At 43.1% G+C, this 21,399-nt stretch overlaps 1 protein-coding gene across 1 annotated transcript in view; it reads right to left on the bottom strand.

Moving 5' to 3' along the window:
* otofa (otoferlin a) overlaps positions 1-21,399 on the bottom strand; it is a 115,547-nt gene that overhangs the window by 43,262 nt on the left and 50,886 nt on the right. Inside the window, exons 5-9 of the mRNA XM_079526867.1 lie at positions 19,211-19,410; positions 5,447-5,520; positions 4,419-4,545; positions 4,169-4,223; positions 1,455-1,586 (exon numbers count right to left, since the gene is read on the bottom strand). Coding sequence (XP_079382993.1) covers positions 1,455-1,586; positions 4,169-4,223; positions 4,419-4,545; positions 5,447-5,520; positions 19,211-19,410 — 588 coding nt within the window. The remainder of the gene's footprint in view (positions 1-1,454; positions 1,587-4,168; positions 4,224-4,418; positions 4,546-5,446; positions 5,521-19,210; positions 19,411-21,399) is intronic.

Genomic DNA, 21,399 nt, shown 5'->3' with positions numbered 1-21,399 from the left:
ATGAATTAATTAATATTGAATTCCACCTCCAAGACTCAGCCTAATCTAATTGAAACCGTCATTCTTATAGAAATTTCAGCTTGTCTCAGCAACAATTCTCTGGGTAATGATGATGTTTACTACACCTCTAGTTCATCTAACCCAGGGGTTCTCAACGTTTTTGGCTGGGGACCCCCGGAAATGCCTTGGCCCCTATTAGAGCTCTTCACCGTGTCCCCCGACTCCGGAAATACCCGGTCGGAGCCGTGTTTTATTACAACAGTGTTGACCTCAACGAGGCGAAAGCAAACTAGCGAAGCTCAAATCAAATTAATATAAGAAGGTGATTTTTTTTGGTCATTTTGTGCAAGCATAATAAACTTCTTGCTATCCACCAGGAGGATCAGAATACATTTTTTATCATTACTATCCAGTAAGTCATATGGGAGGTTTCCTAGGTATAAGGTATCAAACTGAAGGGGGATGTTGATCCCAAACACCGCTTCCAAATGTTCATGAATTTCCTTCCAATATGAATCTAGAACTGGGCATTCCCAAAAGACATGAAAATGGTTCGCTGCATTTTGATTACATGATCTCCAACAGTCTACTCCTGTACCTCTATATCTTTTTAAAATACTGTATATGATTTTTCCAATTAAATTCTCTCCAATATAAGAAGGTTAAAGCAACCATGACAACTCTCCTGTGTATACCTACCCACACGTGGATAAAGAAGAGAGCAAAGTAGGAACTGTTTATAAGTGCATTGAGTGTCGTGCCTTGTTAATATTCCATTCAGCCAAGACCGGTCTGCTAAAACTCTTGTGATTGTGTGTAAAAAAACAAATTATCCGTTTGGTTAATTTTAAATGCACGCTGCACGCAGAAGAGAAGAGACAAGTCTCTCTTTAGCCCTCCCACCCTCCGCTGCAGCCTGCAGTAAACCTCTCTCTCTCTCTCTCTTTCTCTCTCATAAAACTGGTCACAAAAATGTCACAGATTAATTTCGGATTTCGGGACCATTTTTTTGGACCCGTGAAGAGCTCTACCCTCAATACAAACTGACTGCAAAGATAACCTTAATAATAGAGAAAATACCGGTATATGAATACTGAAACCAGATCTAATCATTAAGGAACGTTTATGCATACACTATTGTGTACTATGTAAACTCTTGATTTCCATTTCCCAGCCGTAAAAAAAAAACCCAAAAAACTTTTAAATTTTAAATAATTTGGGGACCCCCCCCCCCCCGAGGGGTCGCGACCCACGGGTTGAGAACCTTTGATCTAACCAATAGCACTGCTGCGGTTAATAATATGACATAAGCCTCAGCTTTATAGTTTATCTTTATCTTGGAAGCAAAGGGAACCGCATGAGAAGTGAAACTGCAGCACTCCAGAGACGGGTTATCAGATTACCATAAAATTACCATAACGATAGAGTTCATTCCCAGAGGCAAACAGACTCACCTCATTGTAATACGGGCAGTTGGTAGACTCTTTCATGGAAGTGTACTTCTTGTCATCTCCAATCTCCACACACACCACCGGGTCCATGTTCAGGCCCACCAGCTGCCTGGCCTCGATCACTGTGATGCTGATCTGAAGGGAGACATCGGACACACCAGAACGGAACGTAAGCCAAAACAAGATCATGTAATCCCACCAGTGTCTATCTAGTGTTGTGAATTATGCCATTATAAATCAAGCAACTATACACAGTTCATATAGTTTGATATGTCCATGCAGTTTGTCACTTTGTCCTGTGGTAATCATTTCATGTTAGGAATAGGTAATCACGGCACCATGCTGCCCGTGTAAACTCAGTCTTTCAGATCCTGGCACTGATTACCACAATGCTTAGACAATTACTCCTAACATTTCAACATGAATGTTCTGCATTCATCCTAACACGAGGCAGGCAATACAGAATTTGCACATTGCAGTTCCTTGGCCTGTGATTATTCTCTGAGACTGAGACTGAATAAGAAAGTTCAGTCTACAAGGAAGACCAAAGCATTATAGCTCCAAGCAGTGTCCCGATGGCTTAATTATCTGTGATGGAAACAGCTTGAGCACAGACAGTGGGAAGAAAGGAAAGATAAGACATACAGTAAATTGCAAATCTACACTAAGCTAAAGGCATGAAGTATTTTTAAGCTCACAGCTATTGAAACAAGCTGTGGTTTTTAAGCTATATAGGCCATTGGCTGAAATGAGAGGTTGGGTTGAATTGAAAACACAGCAGAGTGGGAGTGTTGCACTAATCAGTCCACCATTCTTTTTTAACAGCTATACATTCTACAGTACACCCTCATTGTCTCTGCCGGGCCGAAAACATATTTGCATAGAAAGCCCTAACCAGGGACTGGGGTCTCAAATTAGCCTCAGCTATAAACCCCATAAACAATGCAACGGTTTCATGTTTTTTTTATAACTTGTCCCTGTTAAATAAACGTATAAATTAAAAGAATACAAATAAATAAAGAGAGACTATGTTTTGCACCCTGTCCGTCCGTCCATCCGTCTGTGTGGCACCGTAAGGCACCGTAAGCTTGATTTGACAGTACTCCAAACATCACGCAAATCGTTAAACAGTTCTGTAGTCATTAGACGAAACGGGTCTTTGGCTAAGATTGTCTTCCAAAGTTTGCAGGAGTGGTCCATTTTCAAATCATTTTCAAATCATGAACACAGCATGCAATTTGCTTGAGATTTTGAGGAAGAAATGCCACTTGAAGATTTTCGAATCAGCCTCATGGTGGCGCTATAACGGGCCAATTTGTGTTTTTACCTATAACTGTACCTAAAACCTTGTATGCTGCACTCCCTAGAGGCCAAGGAAAAACCTTTGCTCTGCACGTTTTACATCTGCCTTTTATAGCGCTAACAGGAGGCCAACTTATAACAGTACACATGATCTGGCCCGAGTGGCCCGTTTTTAACAGAATCATGGACAGCAAATCATGAACGCAAGCGTCCAATTGCGATTAAACTTTGCATGCACATTCGCACTACGTTGAAGAACAGATGCCACCCTTTTAACAAACCAACAAGACTGATAGATGTGAAAATAAAATGTGTAATGTGCTTCGGAATTGAAGTACTTGATATGCAGTCGCACTTATGTATAACAATGGACTGTAAAACCATTTACTGAATTTGTGTACGTTTATTTTACATGCTCACATTTTCATAAAAAAGGATGCAAAGGGAGAAACAGGTACAGATGGAGGAGTACAATTTAAAATATAATAAAATGATGTGGTCAATAGCAAAATGCACAAACAACCTATCCTGCGAGCTGCAAATAAGATTTTCAACAAAGCCAGCCATCCTCCGAGCGAGCTAGAGAAATAACATTGGTCTGTTTACAGACGAGTGAGCATGGGGGCCGTCTGAAATAATTAGGTCATAAGAAAGAAGTGTTGTTTGTGTTGTCACAGAAGTTTCAAACGTTGAATATTTCCAACTCAAATACTACTAAAAGATGCAAAATTAATTGACTGTTTTTAGTTTCTCTCCAAACACATCAGGGAGGCTCGTCTCTCCTCAACAGTAGAAGCATCATCAACACTCCCACTCGCTCATGTAACTTCACCAGGCTTTCACCTTGTTCATTCACAAATTGAGCGGTGGGTTGAATCGGACATTACTCAGACTTAACTCAAGACAGCTGGCAGCATAATGTCCATTGCCTGTCAGGCCCTACTGACTAATGTCTGGATAAAAGTCTGTGACTGTGTGAAAGGCACTATATAGTTTGACAACACTAAATAAAACTAGAAAGAGTGTGTGTGCACAGTTTGGCTGCGATCAAGCCAACGGTGCCCCAACAGTGTTCACAGACGGACGGACAGACATGGTGCAAAACATACTCTCTCCCCATGCCTTCGGCCTGGTGGAGACAATGAGCTGAATAGGCGTTTGAGAGGTTTAACCTGGACTACAGTTTTTTCTCCCATTGCTTCAATGATGCTGAGATTGCAGCAGTTTGGCTCATTCTGCTCTCAGGCTCAAACACAAAAGACACATGTAAGCAGATTAACGAAGGCACATGCATGTACACATTTGCACAAACATACCACATGCGCGCATGCACAGGCGCACGCACGCACACACACACGCACGTGCACACACGCACGCACGCACACACGCACGCACGCACAAACACACATACACACCTGATAATCCACCGGTCTCCCAGAACTAGGTTCTATCTTGATGTCTGGTTTTGACCTGGGGGAATAGAGGAATATAATTCACATTACAAGGGCAGCATATTAAAGTTGTTGTCATAATATTCACTCCTACAGTCCTACAAATGTGACATATGAAATATACCGGTGTGTGTGTGTGTGTGTGTGTGTGTGTGTGTGTGTGTGTGTGTGTGTGTGTGTGTGTGTGTGTGTGTGTGTGTGTGTGTGTGTGGACCTCTTATTGGAGACGTTGGTGCAGACAGCAGTGACTGAGGCCAGGGACACAGTGTCAGGGTCCAGGGCTCCGCCCATACGCATCGCCCTCCTGTCCAGATCCTCCATGTCAAGGATGGCCGGCTCATCTAGACAGCAACATAACAGAGGTGGTGTAACCCGGTAAAACCAAACAAATACTGTAAACCTGCGATTCCCAAAGCTGTGTGCTGGGGCCTCCTGGTGGGGCGTGAAGATATTGCAAGTGGGCCCCCAAATAATTGGCAAAACAAATCATTCCAAATTCATAATATATAATATAATATAAAATAAAGTGATATGGTATTTTTTCTTTAAAACTTTGTTTTGTTTTCATAGTGATCCCAATAAATAAGAACTTCAAGTATACTACATTAATTCCATTGATCCAATCCAGAACATGGAATGGCCCACCCATCTGAATGCGTTTAAACAGATGCCGGTTAAGTGGTCAGATGGGTGCCGTGAACATTTAAGATTTTCAAGTGGGTTCCACCACTGTAGATTAATACACTTCAGTGAGGATGTCCACTCTTGTCAAAAATGTATATTTATTTGCAGCTTAAGGGCACACATCTGCATCAGAAGCCTCAGCGTTCCGTTCACTTCCATTCTACGGGAGTTGTGTTGTGACGAAGGCACCAACACACAAGGCATGGCAAATTGACACGTTGGTGCCTCAATAACAGAGCACTGAATCAGGTGGAGTTGTTGTCAGCCTTCCGATTACTGCAGTGTGAAATGTCATGATACAGCGAGTGAGTAGCAGGGTGTGCAACTGCCGTGGCTAGGAGCTCAGCTGAGCTATCTGTCATAACATCATGCATCAGCTCTATGATTCTGTTCCTCATCACCAAATCTGCAGAGGCATGTGGTTTTCACTTAATGGCCATATATTTCCAAAATCACTACATGTCTTGTAAACTGGATTACATTATTGTTATGTTGGACATTGGTTATGTCCATTATTGTCAACACTGTGTAGAACATCATCAGATTGTTGTTGTTTACCTGTTTTCTTGTGGTCATCTTTGGAGATCTTGTTCTTTCCGAGCTTCATGGCAGACAATACTCCCTTCCCTGCTCTGATGGAGGGCAAAGACAAAGAGGACGGAAGGGATTAGAGGCCATGGGTTATGTTAAATAAATACTGCACTCACATTTTCGCCGAATGGGGGGAGTTCAATCTTGGACGCTGAACAGTAGTCTACTAATACACTCACATTTCTTATATTATTATGAGAAATGGGTCTGTGCGTCATGACGTAGTACGTTCCCGGCTCCCTGCGTATAAAGCCACGTACCACTCATTCGTTTGTTTCTTCTGAGGTTGACAGAAGCTCAAGCTGTTGAAATACAATAATTCTAGTCGAAATAATCTCTGGTTCTGGATGCCATTTCTAGGCCTCCATTTGAACCATTGGAGACGGTGTGCTTGAAAACCTTGTCAATAAATACTGTTCTGTTGGTGGCTCTCACAACAGCTAAAAGAGTCAGTGACCTACAGGCACTCTCTGTTAGTCCGGATTTGCACGGTTTTCAGTAGTGACAGATCTAGGGTCACGGTGAGACCGAACCCAGCCTTTGTCCCTAAGAATTCTAATGCCACCATACTGCCAGTGGACTTGAGGTCCTTTCGTCCTCCTCCCTTTGAGTCGGAGGAGGATAGGAGGCTGCATTCACTTTGCCCAGTCAGGGCGATAAAGGTGTATATGGACAGGACAGTCCCCTTTCGGAAGGAGTCTCAGCCCATCGTGGGCTGGGGTGCGAATGCAAAAGGGAAGCCTGTTACTAAAGTCAGGCTGTCCCAGTGGATTGTGGCCATACAGTTGGCTTACTCCAGTGCGGAGATTCTTCCGCCCTTGGGTCTGCATGAGAGCACACTCCACCCGAAGTGTTGCGGCATCCTGGGCACTCTATAAAGGTGTCTCGGTGCAGGATGTGTGTACGGCGGCAAGCTGGTCCTCACCGTCAACCTTTGCTAGATTTTACAACTTGGATGTTACGGAGCCATCAGTGGCTCACGGCACGCAGTACTGCAAGTTGTTACAGAGCATAGGGACCACTCTTAGGAATCCCCTAGTTCTCTGCCTCAGGGAGTCAGTGTTAGCTAGTGGTCATTAGGCATTGGATAAGTTAGGCTTGGAGCACAAGGCAGCCTAGGACTGTCGGCTCCTTAGGTAGGGACGGGACCATTGGGTCGGGGATCAGATTCATCTCACCCATTGTCTTTGACCCATTTGTCTGTGTCAGGGTCCCGTGGGGGCGTGGCCTGCGTAGGTGACGTCGGCAGCCCCAGGGACTGCAGAGGAATGGTGCTATTCAGTGATATGGAAGGGAGTTTATGAGGTCTCCCATTCGGCGAAAAGGTGAGCGCAGTATTTATTTAACATAACTGCACAGACCCATTTCTCATAATAATATAAGATATGTGAGTGTATTAGTAGACTTCTGTTCAGCGTCCAAGATTGAACGACTCCCATTCGGCTTCTGGAAACTTGAGGAAGGATTATTCCTTGCAGATCCTGAACAACTCGATGGTAGACAACGATTGACTGTGCAATGTAGCGTCCTTGTTCCAGTCTCCTGAACACTGAGCTGGACTCTATGCACGTAGTTTATCGAAGTCTGCCAGTTTAGTTGAGGCTAGACTGTTTCCTCTCCTTGCCGAGGTATGTGTGCTAAACTGATCGCTCGCTGTCTTAATTGATGACCTCTATAGTCTAGTATAGTCTTAATTACTGGTGTGATGAGAATATTCCCATTCGGACTCTCCCATTTTGAAAGCTAATATGGACAATTCAATTTCTTTCTAAACTACACTGTTCGGGTTCTTTTATCTTCTGTTCTCATGGTCTCATGCAATGGTGTCATGCTGCCATGAGTCACCCTTTAAGCCCTTTGGCTATAACCAGTCATTTACAGGACATTTTTGTCAGCCAGCACTTCAAATGAGTTGATTTATTCCCCTCCCCTCCCTCACTGCTGCCACTCCATGCCGTCAATCACAAAACAATGGTATCTGATATCTTCAGGCTGGCACTATCAGGATCGCATATCAGAACAATGACAAAAGGTCCAGTGATGTCACCAGCAGGTTGACAAAATGAGGGGCCTTAATAATTTAAAATTAGTGTGAGCCTTCAATTTGCAGTGGATATGGATATACAGTTTGATAGTGAAGTGATGAATGGCACGTTTTCTGTTTGTTTCCTCAAGCATTGAGAATGAAGCCATCTATCAGAGTTCAGTTCTGCTTTGATCTTCCTGTGCATTATTCCATTCTATTTTAACCCCTGCTTTTCACAATATGCAGAACATTCGGGTAAGGTTTTAGCCAGATTAGAGCCCCGTTGACTTCCATTATAAAATGCAGTTAAAAGTATAAAAAGTTAAAAACATGTGTGAACACAGTATGTGAAAACATATTAGTGGAGGTACTTCTGCAGCCTACTGGGAATGTGCAAAAAAACATTTGGCACTGATCAGTCAAGAGGATTGTGAGATTAGCTATGGACACACAGACTTCTATACGGCTAGACTCCTGCAGTGCCATGCAGTAAAAAGGTTAAAGTCTCAGGAGAGAGCGAGCATGGTATATAGTCAAGAAATACTTAAGAATGGCTCATCAAGTTAAAGGTCAAAAGCGTTTGCTGTCAATTGAAATCAAAGCAAAATTCTATTCTTCTTCTTTGAACATCACCTGCTCACACAACCACAAAGCACAGTATGCATCCATACAAAATGTATTAAAATACATTTAACAAAACAAAAACTGTCTGATGCATGTTCCTGTCACCTCACAGAGAGCAACAGCCCTTCATTTGTTCAAAAATAATAACAAATTAAAATTAAGCAATATGTTCAAAGAGGTTAGTCCAAACCATTCAGCTTCAAACAACTCCTTTTATAACAAGCTACCAAAAGAAACATGTGTTTTCATACATACCACATAAAACTCAGCACTGGTCCCTGCCAGATCATAGGGAGGGAATTAGATTGACTCTTTTCTCTCAAAATTACTTTGACGTGTTTCTCGATATATCCATATTCTAGTCTGTGGGATACAGGTATTCCAGACCAAGCAGGTTGAGGGCACAGGTGTACAGGAGATGAGGGATGGAGAGGGAAAGACAGATGCAGGTGGTTGGAGACAGTTTAGAGAGGAGAGAAAAGGGAGGGCACTAATCCAAACCCAGTCACAGAGGGCATACAGCAAACACCACGCATACAGCAGAAGATGTGGTCCTGTCCTGTGTTGGCTCTGTGATTTTGCTTGTTAAATTAACCCTGAGGATTTTACTGTGTAACTATTGTGATCTATTATGTAATAATGAAACACCTTTGAGAGCTATTAAAGACAAGTTAATTAAACAGCCCAGGACCCACCCCAGGTGAGGAAGCAGTTCATAAATCACACACCAACCCCAAGGATGCTCAAGTAGTGTGCCGTGCAGATCCAGCATCTCTTCAACCCGTCCCTGAGGCAGATGATGGTGCATGTGTCATGAAGAGTTGGCTTATCTCTCTATGCGATCATCTACCTGATCCACAGAGCATACACACACAGTACACACACACAGACTTGGAGGCCATGGAGCACCATGACAGATTACGATCTTCAACTTCTCCAGTGCCTTCAACAGAACACAATCCCACCACCCCGGCCGGCTAGCTGAGGAAGCTAATATCAACACAAAGGATGCCAATGAACTGCACAAAATGGCGAGTAAGGCTAGGTCCAAAGTTAATCTGGACAATCCAGAGGTGGTTGCAAAGTCGAGAATGAGGAGGATCCTATATCATATATAACAATATCCTGAAAAACCCCTCTCATCCCCTCTAGGATGAGCGAGCGGGGATGAGGATCATGTTCAGCCGTAGACTCATCTCTCATTGTCACACCACCAAGTGAATTTGAATTTTTGTTTTGCCAGTAGCTCCACAAACCATGAAGCTTGACACCAATATGAAAACCTAAAACCGGCACTGTTCTGTTCATTGGAATTACAGAACCCCACAAACCCCCCAATATCTTATGCCCTCAAAGTTTAGAATAAGTAAGTAAGTAAGTACATTTTATTTATAAAGCAACTTTCTAAACAAAGTTACAACCAGCATAATCAAGACAAAACCTAGCTGTCATTCAGCCAGTGAAGCCTGGGTTTGATCTAGCTATACACGGTAGCTGTGATGTATTATTCCTGTGACATAGAGCATGACAATGAAAATCAATTGTATTAAAAGTTAGTTGCAGGCTTGAGGCTACATCAAAAGTCTCTGACAAACTCTGACAGTGATTTAAATTAGATTAGATAGAGAACTGTTTGGTGACGAAAATCTGTGGACTTTCAGGACGTGTAGTCGTGTACTGTATAACAAACCAAGAAATATTTCTACACTTGTCTTTGCCTCTCTTCCCATTTGTTCTCTTCCTGGTGCTGTTCCAAGTAAAATGCGGAAAGCCGCTTAAAAACATTGCTTGAATCAGAAGTGGGAGGGATCATTCAAACTTTCATTGGGGGGCATTCAACACGTGTTCCATGAAGTGTATGCCCCAAAACAGTACAAATGTGCGTGTGTGTGCGCGTGTGTGTGTGTGTGTGTGTGTGTGTGTGTGTGTGTGTGTGTGTGTGTGTGTGTGTGTGTGTGTGTGTGTGCGCATGCTCCAAGTATATACCTCACCACCACCAAGTTGCTTGCCCTGAAAGGTATATTCCAGCGGTAATAATGAATTATTCTCAAGGCTATATTTTCAAAGTCTGTATTCCATCCCTTTCTCGAGGACGGAGGCTCAGATGCTGCATAAACATTTTCACACGGTATTCATTCATTTTCAAAATGCGCATCAGCGCGTCAGGATGAGGCAGTGTGGGAGTGCATACACTGCAGTCTCAAGAACTTGGCATATGAATTTAAGCAATAACTCACGACAGGCCATGGTGTATTGTCATTCTATTTAGCAAAAGGCCGATGCACACCTCAAGGCTATTGACAGGTGCGTAGGGCAATAAAGCATACTTAAAAGGGTATCTTTGAAAAACAAAGAAGGGTCCCGCACACTGTCAGAAAAAAACTGTTGCTCCGTATTCAACGTTTCGGTCTATTCGACCGGTCTATAACTGTTTGGTGGTTATTGTGCCCTGTATTGTCTGTCCTGATGAAGGTCGAATAGACCGAAACGTTGAATAAAGAGCAACATTTTTGGCAAGTTTTCTGACAGTGTGATACCCTTTGTGATACCCTTTGTGGCAGCGGTGGCAGCGGTGGCCGAACGGATAGCGGAGCGGTCTTGATACCGGAAGGTCGCCAGTTCGAATCAGCGGTCCGACACGTTCAAATTACCAATTACCGCTGAAGTGCCCTTGAACAAGGCATTGAACCACTACGATGAAATGTGTTCTATGAGCAGGGCCTGGCTGGAAACAAGTTCTTGAGCTTAGCCCAGATACCCTGGGTAAATATAGTAATCATTTCATTTCATTTCAAGTATTGTCATTCTATCACAGCTAAGAGGTGTTGTTTGGCCAGAGCGGGCGAAGCAGACGTGAGCTTTTATAAAATGGATGTTCCAATAATATCTACCATAAGTTCTTGATAAGTAAGTTCAGCTGTCTCGTTGTGCAACTGGCATCATTTGCTGTTGCTATAACACTGGCATAGAAATCTCACAAAAGCGACACATTTTCATTGACATCAGTCATCAAAGCATCTGTACTGCCCTTAGCAGTGTTTATATACCACCCCCACGAGCACCAATCGCCCTGCATGTCATACTTTGAAGGTGGACATTTTCTCTGAGACAATTTGTTCTATCCACTCCTCCACAGTTAATCCTCCAAGGCGGGAGCATAACAGGGTGAAAAGAAAAAAATGATGCAATTTTCAGCAATTTGACATTTAATTAAAGACTTTGTGGGTATTCTGTTTAAACTTCACAGAAGTTCTGTGGCTCGATCAGTCATCTCCCATGCACTTTATAAATACTGTATATTTATTCAGAGATTTTCATCTAAATTACTTGAGCTATTACGGTTATTGAAAAGTAACCGTGACTAGCAGACTGCTTCGACTTTTCTTGAAAGAGAGATCAATCCCAGGCACTTCCAACTCAGCCTATGAGTATAGCTAGTAGTAACCTACTGTATATTTCAAACTGCTCAGCCTCTTTGAAATATCCACCATCACCAAAGGCTTCCACACAGTAGGGAGATAACACAAGCTGTACAATTAATTAACTGAAGAACTTAACTTCTATGTCAGTGGAAAGCCTGAGAAAAACCTTAATTAAATCAAGTATAATTCCTTACATACAGCCCATATTATATTATTAATATAGCTATTATTATTATCATCATCGTGGTTTTCACTTATCTTTACCTGCACTGCTTCACACAGATCATCATCTTTCACCTACGTTAAGGGAAAAGAAATAGGTAACAGAACAGAAATGCATAATTCATTGACATCTACTGTAAGGCTGAGGGCTCTGTTGGATAGAGCTGAATGGAGAGAATGAGAGAGTCTGTGTGAGGCGCACACGCACACGCACACACACACACACACACACACACACACACACACACACACACACACACACACACACACACACACACACACACACACACACACACACACACACACACACACCTTTCTCTCTCCCCATCTGGTGGACACACATGCACGCACGCAGGCACACGCGCAGTCGCACGCACACTTTGGAGAGTTTGAGACAGTGGGACCGACTCCAGTACTGCATTCTGTCACGGAGCTCAAGGTGAAAACAAACTTTCCGTTGCGTTGCCTGAACACGTACTGTATTGAGTGTTCTGCAGAATACTCTCCAGCAGCTAAAGAAAGGTTTCTCCTTCAGGTTCCATTTGGACTTCACTGTACAGTAGCTTTGCAAGACCAGCATTTCTAAGTGACTCAACTCTGTCAAATGGAAAGTATACACAGGAATATTCTCTCTTAATTTAACCATTTTCAACACTCTTGGAATTCAATTAAAACTAAAGATGTTACTGTATACGACAGAATGTCCGTAATATTTTGGCTTTTGGAAAATTATTAAAACAACTGGTGCTTTGTGTACCCATTTTATATAACCCGGTGGCTGACTGACTCAGCAGGTAGTGATTATTGCCTGTGGCATGGAAATATTCAATTTACTCACACAGTACAGGTTTATGAATATTTAACGCTCGAACAAAAACAACTCTTTGAGACTCTATGGCCTCTAGTATTATACAAAAAAACATGAAAGAATTTCCAAAATGTGTACATATGCATGTGTAGCTGGGAGCAGCAGAGTGTTGGATTCAAAATAAACTGAGTTTTCATTAATTGAGGCCATGGCCTTCTTGAAACTTTAATCTCGCTCTGAGCCACTCTGAAGAGTATACCTGTACATGATTTATTCTGTGGTTGCATCAAAGAATATACATATAAATGTTAATAAAAATCTCTAGCTATACAGCCTCGCTCCGACTGTATCAAAGGGGTTTTCAAAGAGAAAGAATCCCTGTTGATGTCTCACCCACTCTAATGAAAGGACTGGGCCACCAGTGTACCTTAAATGCTGCAATTAGCATGTGTACAGTAGAGTAGTGCATACACCGTACAGTGTCTGAGGAAGAGCGTTTAGCTCGAAACGTCACAGCTTTCTTTGGTGCAATAAAACATCTGTCGCATTGGAGGCTGGAGCTCTCAGTGTGCGAGGGCTTCAGCTATTTAGTGCCGTACAGTGATAACAGAGGAAGGAGAATAGCATTGAATAGTGTTTTCATATTCTCTGTCGTTTGCTTTAGTCTAATTAGTAGCCAGATGGGTGTGACTTGTCACACAGGAGAAGCATCACATTGTTCAGGAATGTACTTGAGTTGAAAGTCAATATCATGTCTATTCTCTCATGAAATCTAGCGATCAAACACTGCCTGAATTGGCTTGGTACAGTACTGCATACATCTGACGCTCCGAGCTGATATCTGTATTCCAAATACAAAGATTAACACCAGGAGGCAGGACTACATACCGTTGTCTGTACCCTGCATGACATGGCTTGGAACACAAAACAATATCTAAACATTTTCATGTTGTACATACTGTACTTGCTCAAAGTGGTCACATATACATGACACAAAACGGTGAGGAAATGCACCGCCGATTCCAACTACAGCAAATCACAATGCAGGAGTGGAGAAAGCCAGAGTAGACCCTTGTTGCATGGAACGCAGCAACACCAAGAGAAACAAGGACTGTCAGGATTTCAGTATAAGCTGCCAGGTTGACCTACTTGTTCTCTCACCAGAGGCAAATATGAAAACGTATACAACACTAGATATGTGAACGCTGAAGTGAACGCTGAAGCTACACACTGTAGCTCCACTATACTTTCTTCCCATTGTGGTTTGATTCATTTGATGGCTGACGAAGACTGACATTTTTGCACAAACTTTGATTGCCAAAATAGAAATCTTCGCTGTCGTGCAGAAACCTTGTATCTTCTCCATATTTCAAGTTTTTGTTTCCCCGTCACCTAATGCCCTACTTCGTCATGACAAAGAGTGTCAAGCTAAAGTAGTGAAAATAGCCAATCTACAAGCTCACAACGCATTGCATCACGGACACATTGTAGATCAGCTATTTTCACTATTTCTGAACATTATCGTTCCATTTCCTGAAAAGTAAAGTTTTTTGGACATATGAGGTCTCCACCCGACAGCGATAATACACTGTATATATAGATAGAAAGACTCCAGGTGTTGTATAAATGAAAGGAACATGGGGGCATGAAAGATGAAATATTTTGCGACTGCTGCCAATTAAAATTAATCATGTGCTAGTGCAGCCTTCACAGCACAGAACAGAAGCTTTGTTGCCATATGAGCTTTGAGAGTGAATGTATAATAGCATTCATGCATATTGAAAACGGTGATGATAAACACAATAGTACATGAATTGAATATGCATCAGTTAACTTGTCTGCTATAATTCATGTATAGTTTCCATGGGGGACAAAGACCTTTTATCCCCTTTCAAAGGTCTACCGTTGAGAGTATGAGCATATATAGACCGATTCCGAAACGGGTCTCATGGTCGCAGGCAACGGATTCCCTGTAGGCGGAGACGACACATCTGCGGTTTCCCCGCACCAAGCTTCTACTACAGTGAATGGAAAAGTGACTGATGTTAGTCTGCCTCAAACGTTACTCTTTTACCTGCTAACACTAACATTACAAAGATGCCCAGAACATCGGGATGAACCTGTGTAGTTTCTGGCTGCTCCAACAGTAGTGGCAACATAAAAAAAAAAAAAAAAAACGGAATGTCAAAATATCTACCGCGGTGGCTGAGACCAGAGCCATATAGTAATGGTTGAGACAAAGCAGTGAAAGGTCCTGAAAGATACATAACGTCAGTCTTTCTGTTTTAGGAACACAAGGCTGCTGTACTTTATACCTCATACTAAGCATTAAAGTATGAGCAGGTAAAAGAGTAACGTTTGAGGCAGACTAACATCAGTCACTTTTCCATTCACTGTAGTAGAAGCTTGGTGCGGGGAAACCGCAGATGTGTCGTCTCCGCCTACAGGAAATACGTTGCCTGCGACCATGAGACCCGTTTCGGAATCGGTCTATACAGTACTGTACACAGCCTGCTGATCTGTTCATTGTCTCCACCAGGCCGAAGGCATGGGGAGAAAGTATGTTTTGCACTCCGTCCGTGTGTGCGTGTGTGTGTGTGTCCGTCCGTCCGTCCGTCCGTCCTTTCGTCCGTCCGTTACCAGCTAATATCCGGCACCGTTGGCCCGATCCATGCCAAACTTTGCACATGCCAAACACATTTCTGTAGAGTACTCGTACACATTTTATACATACATCACACAATTCGGTATACACTATCTCCATAGTCATGTGATCAACACGGATCTGCACCATTTCCCATCTTCCATCCTGATTGGCTAAGATTGGCTTCCAAAGCTCACATGATTGATCCGTTTTGAACAAAATGCTACAAATCACAAACACAGTGTGCAATTTCCGTGAAATTATACACGCACATTTCCACTAGGGAGGACGACATGCCACTCATTTCTTTCCAAATCAGCCTCACGGTGGCACTATAACAGGGCAATTACTGTTTTTACCTATAACTGCATCGATCTGTATACAACTTATGTATGCACACTCCCTAGAGGCCATGGGAAAACATTTTCCCTGCATCCCTCCACATCTGCCAGTTATAGCGCCACCATGAGGCCGATTTCTGCAAAACATATTGTTTGTTAGTCGCACAGATTTCTCACGCAAATCGGTACACATGATCTCTGTAGTCATGTGATCAAGACGAGCCTGTTGGATTTCTCAGATTCTACACTGATTGGCTAAGATTGCCTTCCAAAGTTTTCAGGAGTGGCCCATTTTGTACAAAATGCTGCACATGTCCTGCTCATCCAGAATTCTATCCTCAGAGATGCTATGAGTGATCTGGCTCTGCATTTCCTCTACAAAATGAAGAAAATTGTTGCAAAAAACAAACAAACAAACAAAAAAAACATGTTTATATTACTCCTAAACATTGTGCCAAACATCACACACACTCCTATCCTCCTGGTGGAGACCTTTTTCTAGTTTCACTCTGAAAGTGTCAAAGTGTGTTCAATTGGAGGCAGTTCTCACTGGATTTGCTCCACTGGCAGATAAAATGTAAGAGGTGATTTATTGATTAAGAATAACAAAACCGCGCTGGAACCCTGCAGCAGAATGCTTTCAGGGACCCGTTATAAATCATCCTGTACCCCTATCCCTTTACGCCGGAAGAGGTGCCGTGCACAGAGAGATGAGGAGAGAAGAGGGTGGAAGGGGACAGGTATCAGGGGGGTTTGTCTTGAGAAGCCCTTTTGTGTTATGTGGCTTATTATAGTAACTGATGGATACAGATGAGCACACAAACGGTGTGTGACCCATGCACACGCACGCACACACACGCACACGCACACGCACACACACACACACGCACACACACACACACACACACACACACACACACACACACACACACACACACACACACACACACACAAGAAGTGAGGTCCAGTCTTGGTACATTGAGGTTGAGTGCCTCCCCAGGCATACATCAAATACACAGATACAAACACAAAGACATGCATTAAGCCAGTTATACTTAGTTGCTTGCGGGTGTCAAAAATAGCAGAGCTACAAGATTATGCGCCGCAGTGTGACGTGCTGCAAGCTTGTAGATTTGCTATTTTCGGCAACGTCCAGTTGTGCGACATACACTCACAAGTAACTAAGGTCTACTCTGCCATGGCAAACCTTTACAGTATGTCATCATACAGTAGCTGATGTAACAGTATAGCAGACAGCTTTGTTTGAATCCAAATGCGCCCATGCAGTGATATGCATGCACTGCACACAATTCTTCTCATTTCAAGAAGCAGCAATGGCTGGTTTGACATAGCAGAATAAATGAATTGAGTTAATTTGCGCACGTGTCCATCTGCCAGTGCTTTACGAAGGTTAGAAAGCTAACACGCCTCGGCACGCACGCACGCACGCATGCATGCACGCACGCACGCACGCACGCACACACACACAGCTATACAATACATAAACTCATTAAACATGATTAGCTTCTGATCAGTCAAACATGCTGCTACTCACGTACTGAACAGCGTATGTGCTCACAGCTCTGATTCAGATGAAGATATACTGTATTATCATCTCCCTCTCGAGAAGGAAAAGAGGTATTATATCGCCAGATTATCGCCAGATTATCATAACTCACGTCTCACTCGCGCCTAAGAGGGACAGACAATTTTGTTGCTGTGAAAAATGAAATGCCGACACGAGTGCAAGAGCGCAAGGAAGAGAACCAAACATGATTAAATGATTCAGCAGTAAACTTGTTGTGAGATGTGGATCCTGTTCAAAGGGATGGTGCAATGAAAAACACATAAAACCACCAGCAATCCACAACACAAGAGGATACACTATAAAATCCACAGCGTTAATTTAACTCTAACCCAAAATGGTCCATTTTTACACCCTTCCTCTTTCTCCATGTCCTCCCTAACAAGATGAGACGGCTGTCCCTTCACGCCTTGTCTACAGCGAAAAAAACCAAGCTCGATATAATGGGCTCCACTCCTCAACGCACCGGAGGTCAAGACACAGCCAAAGAGCTGTCTAAAAACCGCTTAACCAAGGAAAGATTAGTCTGAAAAACTCTTAAACAGGGCATTAAAGTTGTGTGTGGGGGGGGGCTTGGCAAGACCATTAAAAAGTTTCTGTGAGGTTATAGTTATCTGCCCATAGCAGGTGCGATGATTAATCGAGGATGAGGCACGAGGGGATCTGTCAGCATGGGATGGAGGGGCTTTCTGCAGCATCGCCGCTAGCTTCCCATCAGCATTCTATAGACTCGCTTGTTTTCCTCCCAGACCATGAGGCACCAAGTGTCACTTTGGAGCTCTGACAGGCAGCTCCTATTTTCCACGGTGATTAAGCTGACATAGGCTGGGTGAATTATATACATGTGAGCAGGTGAGAGAATTGCTAATGTGTGTCTGTGGGCTGAAACATTTAACAATACCCAGGTTGTGTGCGTGCGTGCGTGCGTGCGTGCGTGCGTGCGTGCGTGCGGATGGATGCAGGGGTTGTAGTATAATAATGTTGAGTATATTTGTCATATCCAAACTTGTATTTGTGCTAATTTACAGTTTGCTGTCCAACTTCATCTCACTCACTGTTAGTACTCTCTACTCTGACTCTCACCAGGAAAAGCTGTCTCCACTGTCAGTGGTTGTCGAGCCTAGATACTTCATTGCGTAACCCAACCCGTAGGATGTTTTAAAACTTAACCAACTTTAGCTGTCTTCCCCAGGCTTGTGGAACTCTCATATCCAAGCCTGTTTAAATGAAGGCTGCAGCACACTGAGTTTGTCTGTATTAAACTCACGCACGCCTGCACGCCTGCACACACACACACACACACACACACACACACACACACACACACACACACACCGGTACGCATGCTTGAATACATACACGGTACACGCATTATGATGATGGATTTGGAGCTCTAGCTGGGCAGCCAAACTGAATGGAAATCAATACCACCCACACATTATTCAGCAAAAATCACAAGAAATTGACCACAGAGGAGGACCTAATAATGTTAACTTTAAGCACACAGAGGACAGCCTCAGTGCTAGGGGAAGTTGTGTCATGCAGCTGTACATATAGAAAAGAGTACAGACAGTATTGTATAGTGTTATGTTCACTTGTATAGTGTTATGTTTGTCATTATAATCACAAATAAACAGAATGTGCAGTGTAATTGTATCTGTGTGCCTGTGTGTTTGTCTGTGCCTGTGTGATGATGATGTCAATTGGAAGAAACTAGAAATGTGCTTGCTTGCTGAGAAAAGAGATCCAACACAAACAGTTGGTGGTTATTTTTTTTATCAAGATTATCCTACAGTATGATTGTATTCTACTGCATTTTAAAGAGTGAATCGATTTGAAAAATCGTGCCGAAAATAATAGTCCCTGGAGAAAAGAGATTTTTTGTTAATGTATTAACCAAACAATGATGGTCAGCCAAAATTGAATAAATTATTAATTGAAAAGGTAAACATGTAACAACAACTAAAACAAATCTGAGATGAAGACTATTGATTGCAGTATATGGTCCCTTTTACAGTAAAGTGATGTGGCAGTGGAACAATCAGGATGAATCCCTCACCTCTTGAAGGTGGGTATGGATCCCTGGAGGGACCGTCCAGGGGACATCCCCGACCCGTGGCTCTGTCCCGACAGCAGACTGTCCGTCTCGAAGGTGAAGGTCCCATCGCGGTCGTCCAGCACGTCCAAGAACTCGCCGTCGCTCCACATCCCTCCCGTTCCGTCCATGGTCTGGTACTTGATCTCAATGGAAACGCTGGTCTGGAGAGATAAGAGGATGGGGAGAAGTTTATAAACGCTGGTCTGGAGAGAGGATGGGGAGATATTTTAGCCCTGCAACTATCGAGTATTTAAGGAGCGATTAATCTATTGCTGACATTTTTTGATTAACCGAATAATCGAGAAGCGTTTTGTTTTTATTTTTATCGATTGAGACCCATTTTATACTTGTTGCACAACGATGTACTGTAATGCAAAAATAGTGAAAATGATTTATCAGGGGAAATGTCATTGTAATCAACCTGCAAAGTCCCGTAAGCTTTTCTGTCAGTTAATCACGTGTTCTTCTTCTCAACTACTTCTCTGCTGTATTTTCACGCACCTCTAAAACAGACATAATGGAGTAAACTTCTAGTGATTAAACAATAACTTATTGATATAGTTATTAAGTATTGATAATTTAGGAGTTGTTTCACCTTCCCCGTTTGGCATTTACATGGTGTTTGCCCCCCCCCCCCCCCACCCACTCCAGCCCCTCTGCGTTCCCGGCTGGGGGCATCAACACGAGTAACTCCACACTGCCTGTGGCACTGTGACAGAATATTTACAGCCCGAATCAAACCAGCCTGTTGAGCCAACAAAATCACGGAACAGTCACTCCTAGGGTTAGGTTCACGGCCTGTTTACAGAAAATGCACTGGTTGTTACACCAGTACAGCGTTTTCCATCAGGTTGAGGCACTTGTGATTGGACGGGGAATTCTGTTTGACAGTAACTGCCTTGTTTTTTTATCCGAGCGGCAAAGACTGTTTGTCTTTGGCGCCTCCAGGGGACTAGTTGTGGGACATATAAAATCCAACCAACAATGAACGGATCTTTATTACGAAGTAGCCAATTTATTCTTCTGACAATGACAGATGAACGGGAAAAGAATATAGCCTACACAGGAACCTCTTTCCCTTTCTCTCTCTTCTCTCTATTCCCTACAAGCTCCTCAAAATCGGACTGTAGACTCCCAAGTTAGATGGGTTACTATAGCAACCACACCAGTGCACAGTCGTAAGTAGAAGTGGGTTGCAATTGCATTCAACTGGAATTGGGCTCCAGTTGCTCCAGTCAACTGCTAGGGGACATGTATAGAATAATACATTGTGTGTTGGATGGGAACTGTGTGCCTTTGTGTGTGTGTGTGTGTGTGTGTGTGTGTGTGTGTGTGTGTGTGTGTGTGTGTGTGTGTGTGTGTGTGTGTGTGTGTGTGTGTGTGTGTGTGTGTGTGTGTGTGTGTGTGTGTATGTGTGTGTGTGTGTGTGTGTGTGCGTCTGTCTGAAACATTTACGAGGTCAGAGCCTATGTGTGAAGACCTTCTCATTAGTGTGTGTGTGTGTGCGTGCGTGCGGCGTGCGTGCGTGTACGTGCGTGTGTGTGCACATGTGTGTTTGCCTCAGGGTCCCATGCACTGTGTATGATCATCTGAGCAGCATCCAGTCAGCAGTTCCCAGCATCATTCCACATCCTCTTGGCACATATAACTCCATACAGATGACACTCACTCTCTCTCATTGGTAGTTGCATTTCGGTGCTGTCCATTGGAATCCTTGTATGTCCAAAACCATTCCTTTTTTATTATTATTTTTAAAACATTTTAAAATTGTGAAAATAGACGATCTACAAGCTCACAACACAGCGCATCGCTGCACTCTTGTATATTCATTTATGAAAAAACATGAAATACCGGTATGGAGATACAAGGATTCTGCCCGGCAGCAGGGCTTTCCAACCGCTTGTATTGGCACTCGGTCTAGTGCATCATTTATCATGCAGACACTTCTATTTGGAATTTAATTGTGTGCTGATACAGTATGTGTATGCGGTGCCATTTGTCCTCATCATATTGTCTTTATTTCTCCGGGGATGATCTTTTGCTGAGCATGCATGATTCCCATCAGCGACCTGTTCCTGCTTCAAACAGCTAACGTGTGTTGAAAACCCTGGGGACCTATAGCTGCCCAAGATGGACAGACGAGACGGACA

This window comes from Electrona antarctica (assembly GCF_951216825.1).
Source record: "Electrona antarctica genome assembly, chromosome: 17".
NCBI lineage: Eukaryota > Metazoa > Chordata > Actinopteri > Myctophiformes > Myctophidae > Electrona > Electrona antarctica.
This window is presented reverse-complemented; position numbering and strand designations above follow the sequence as displayed.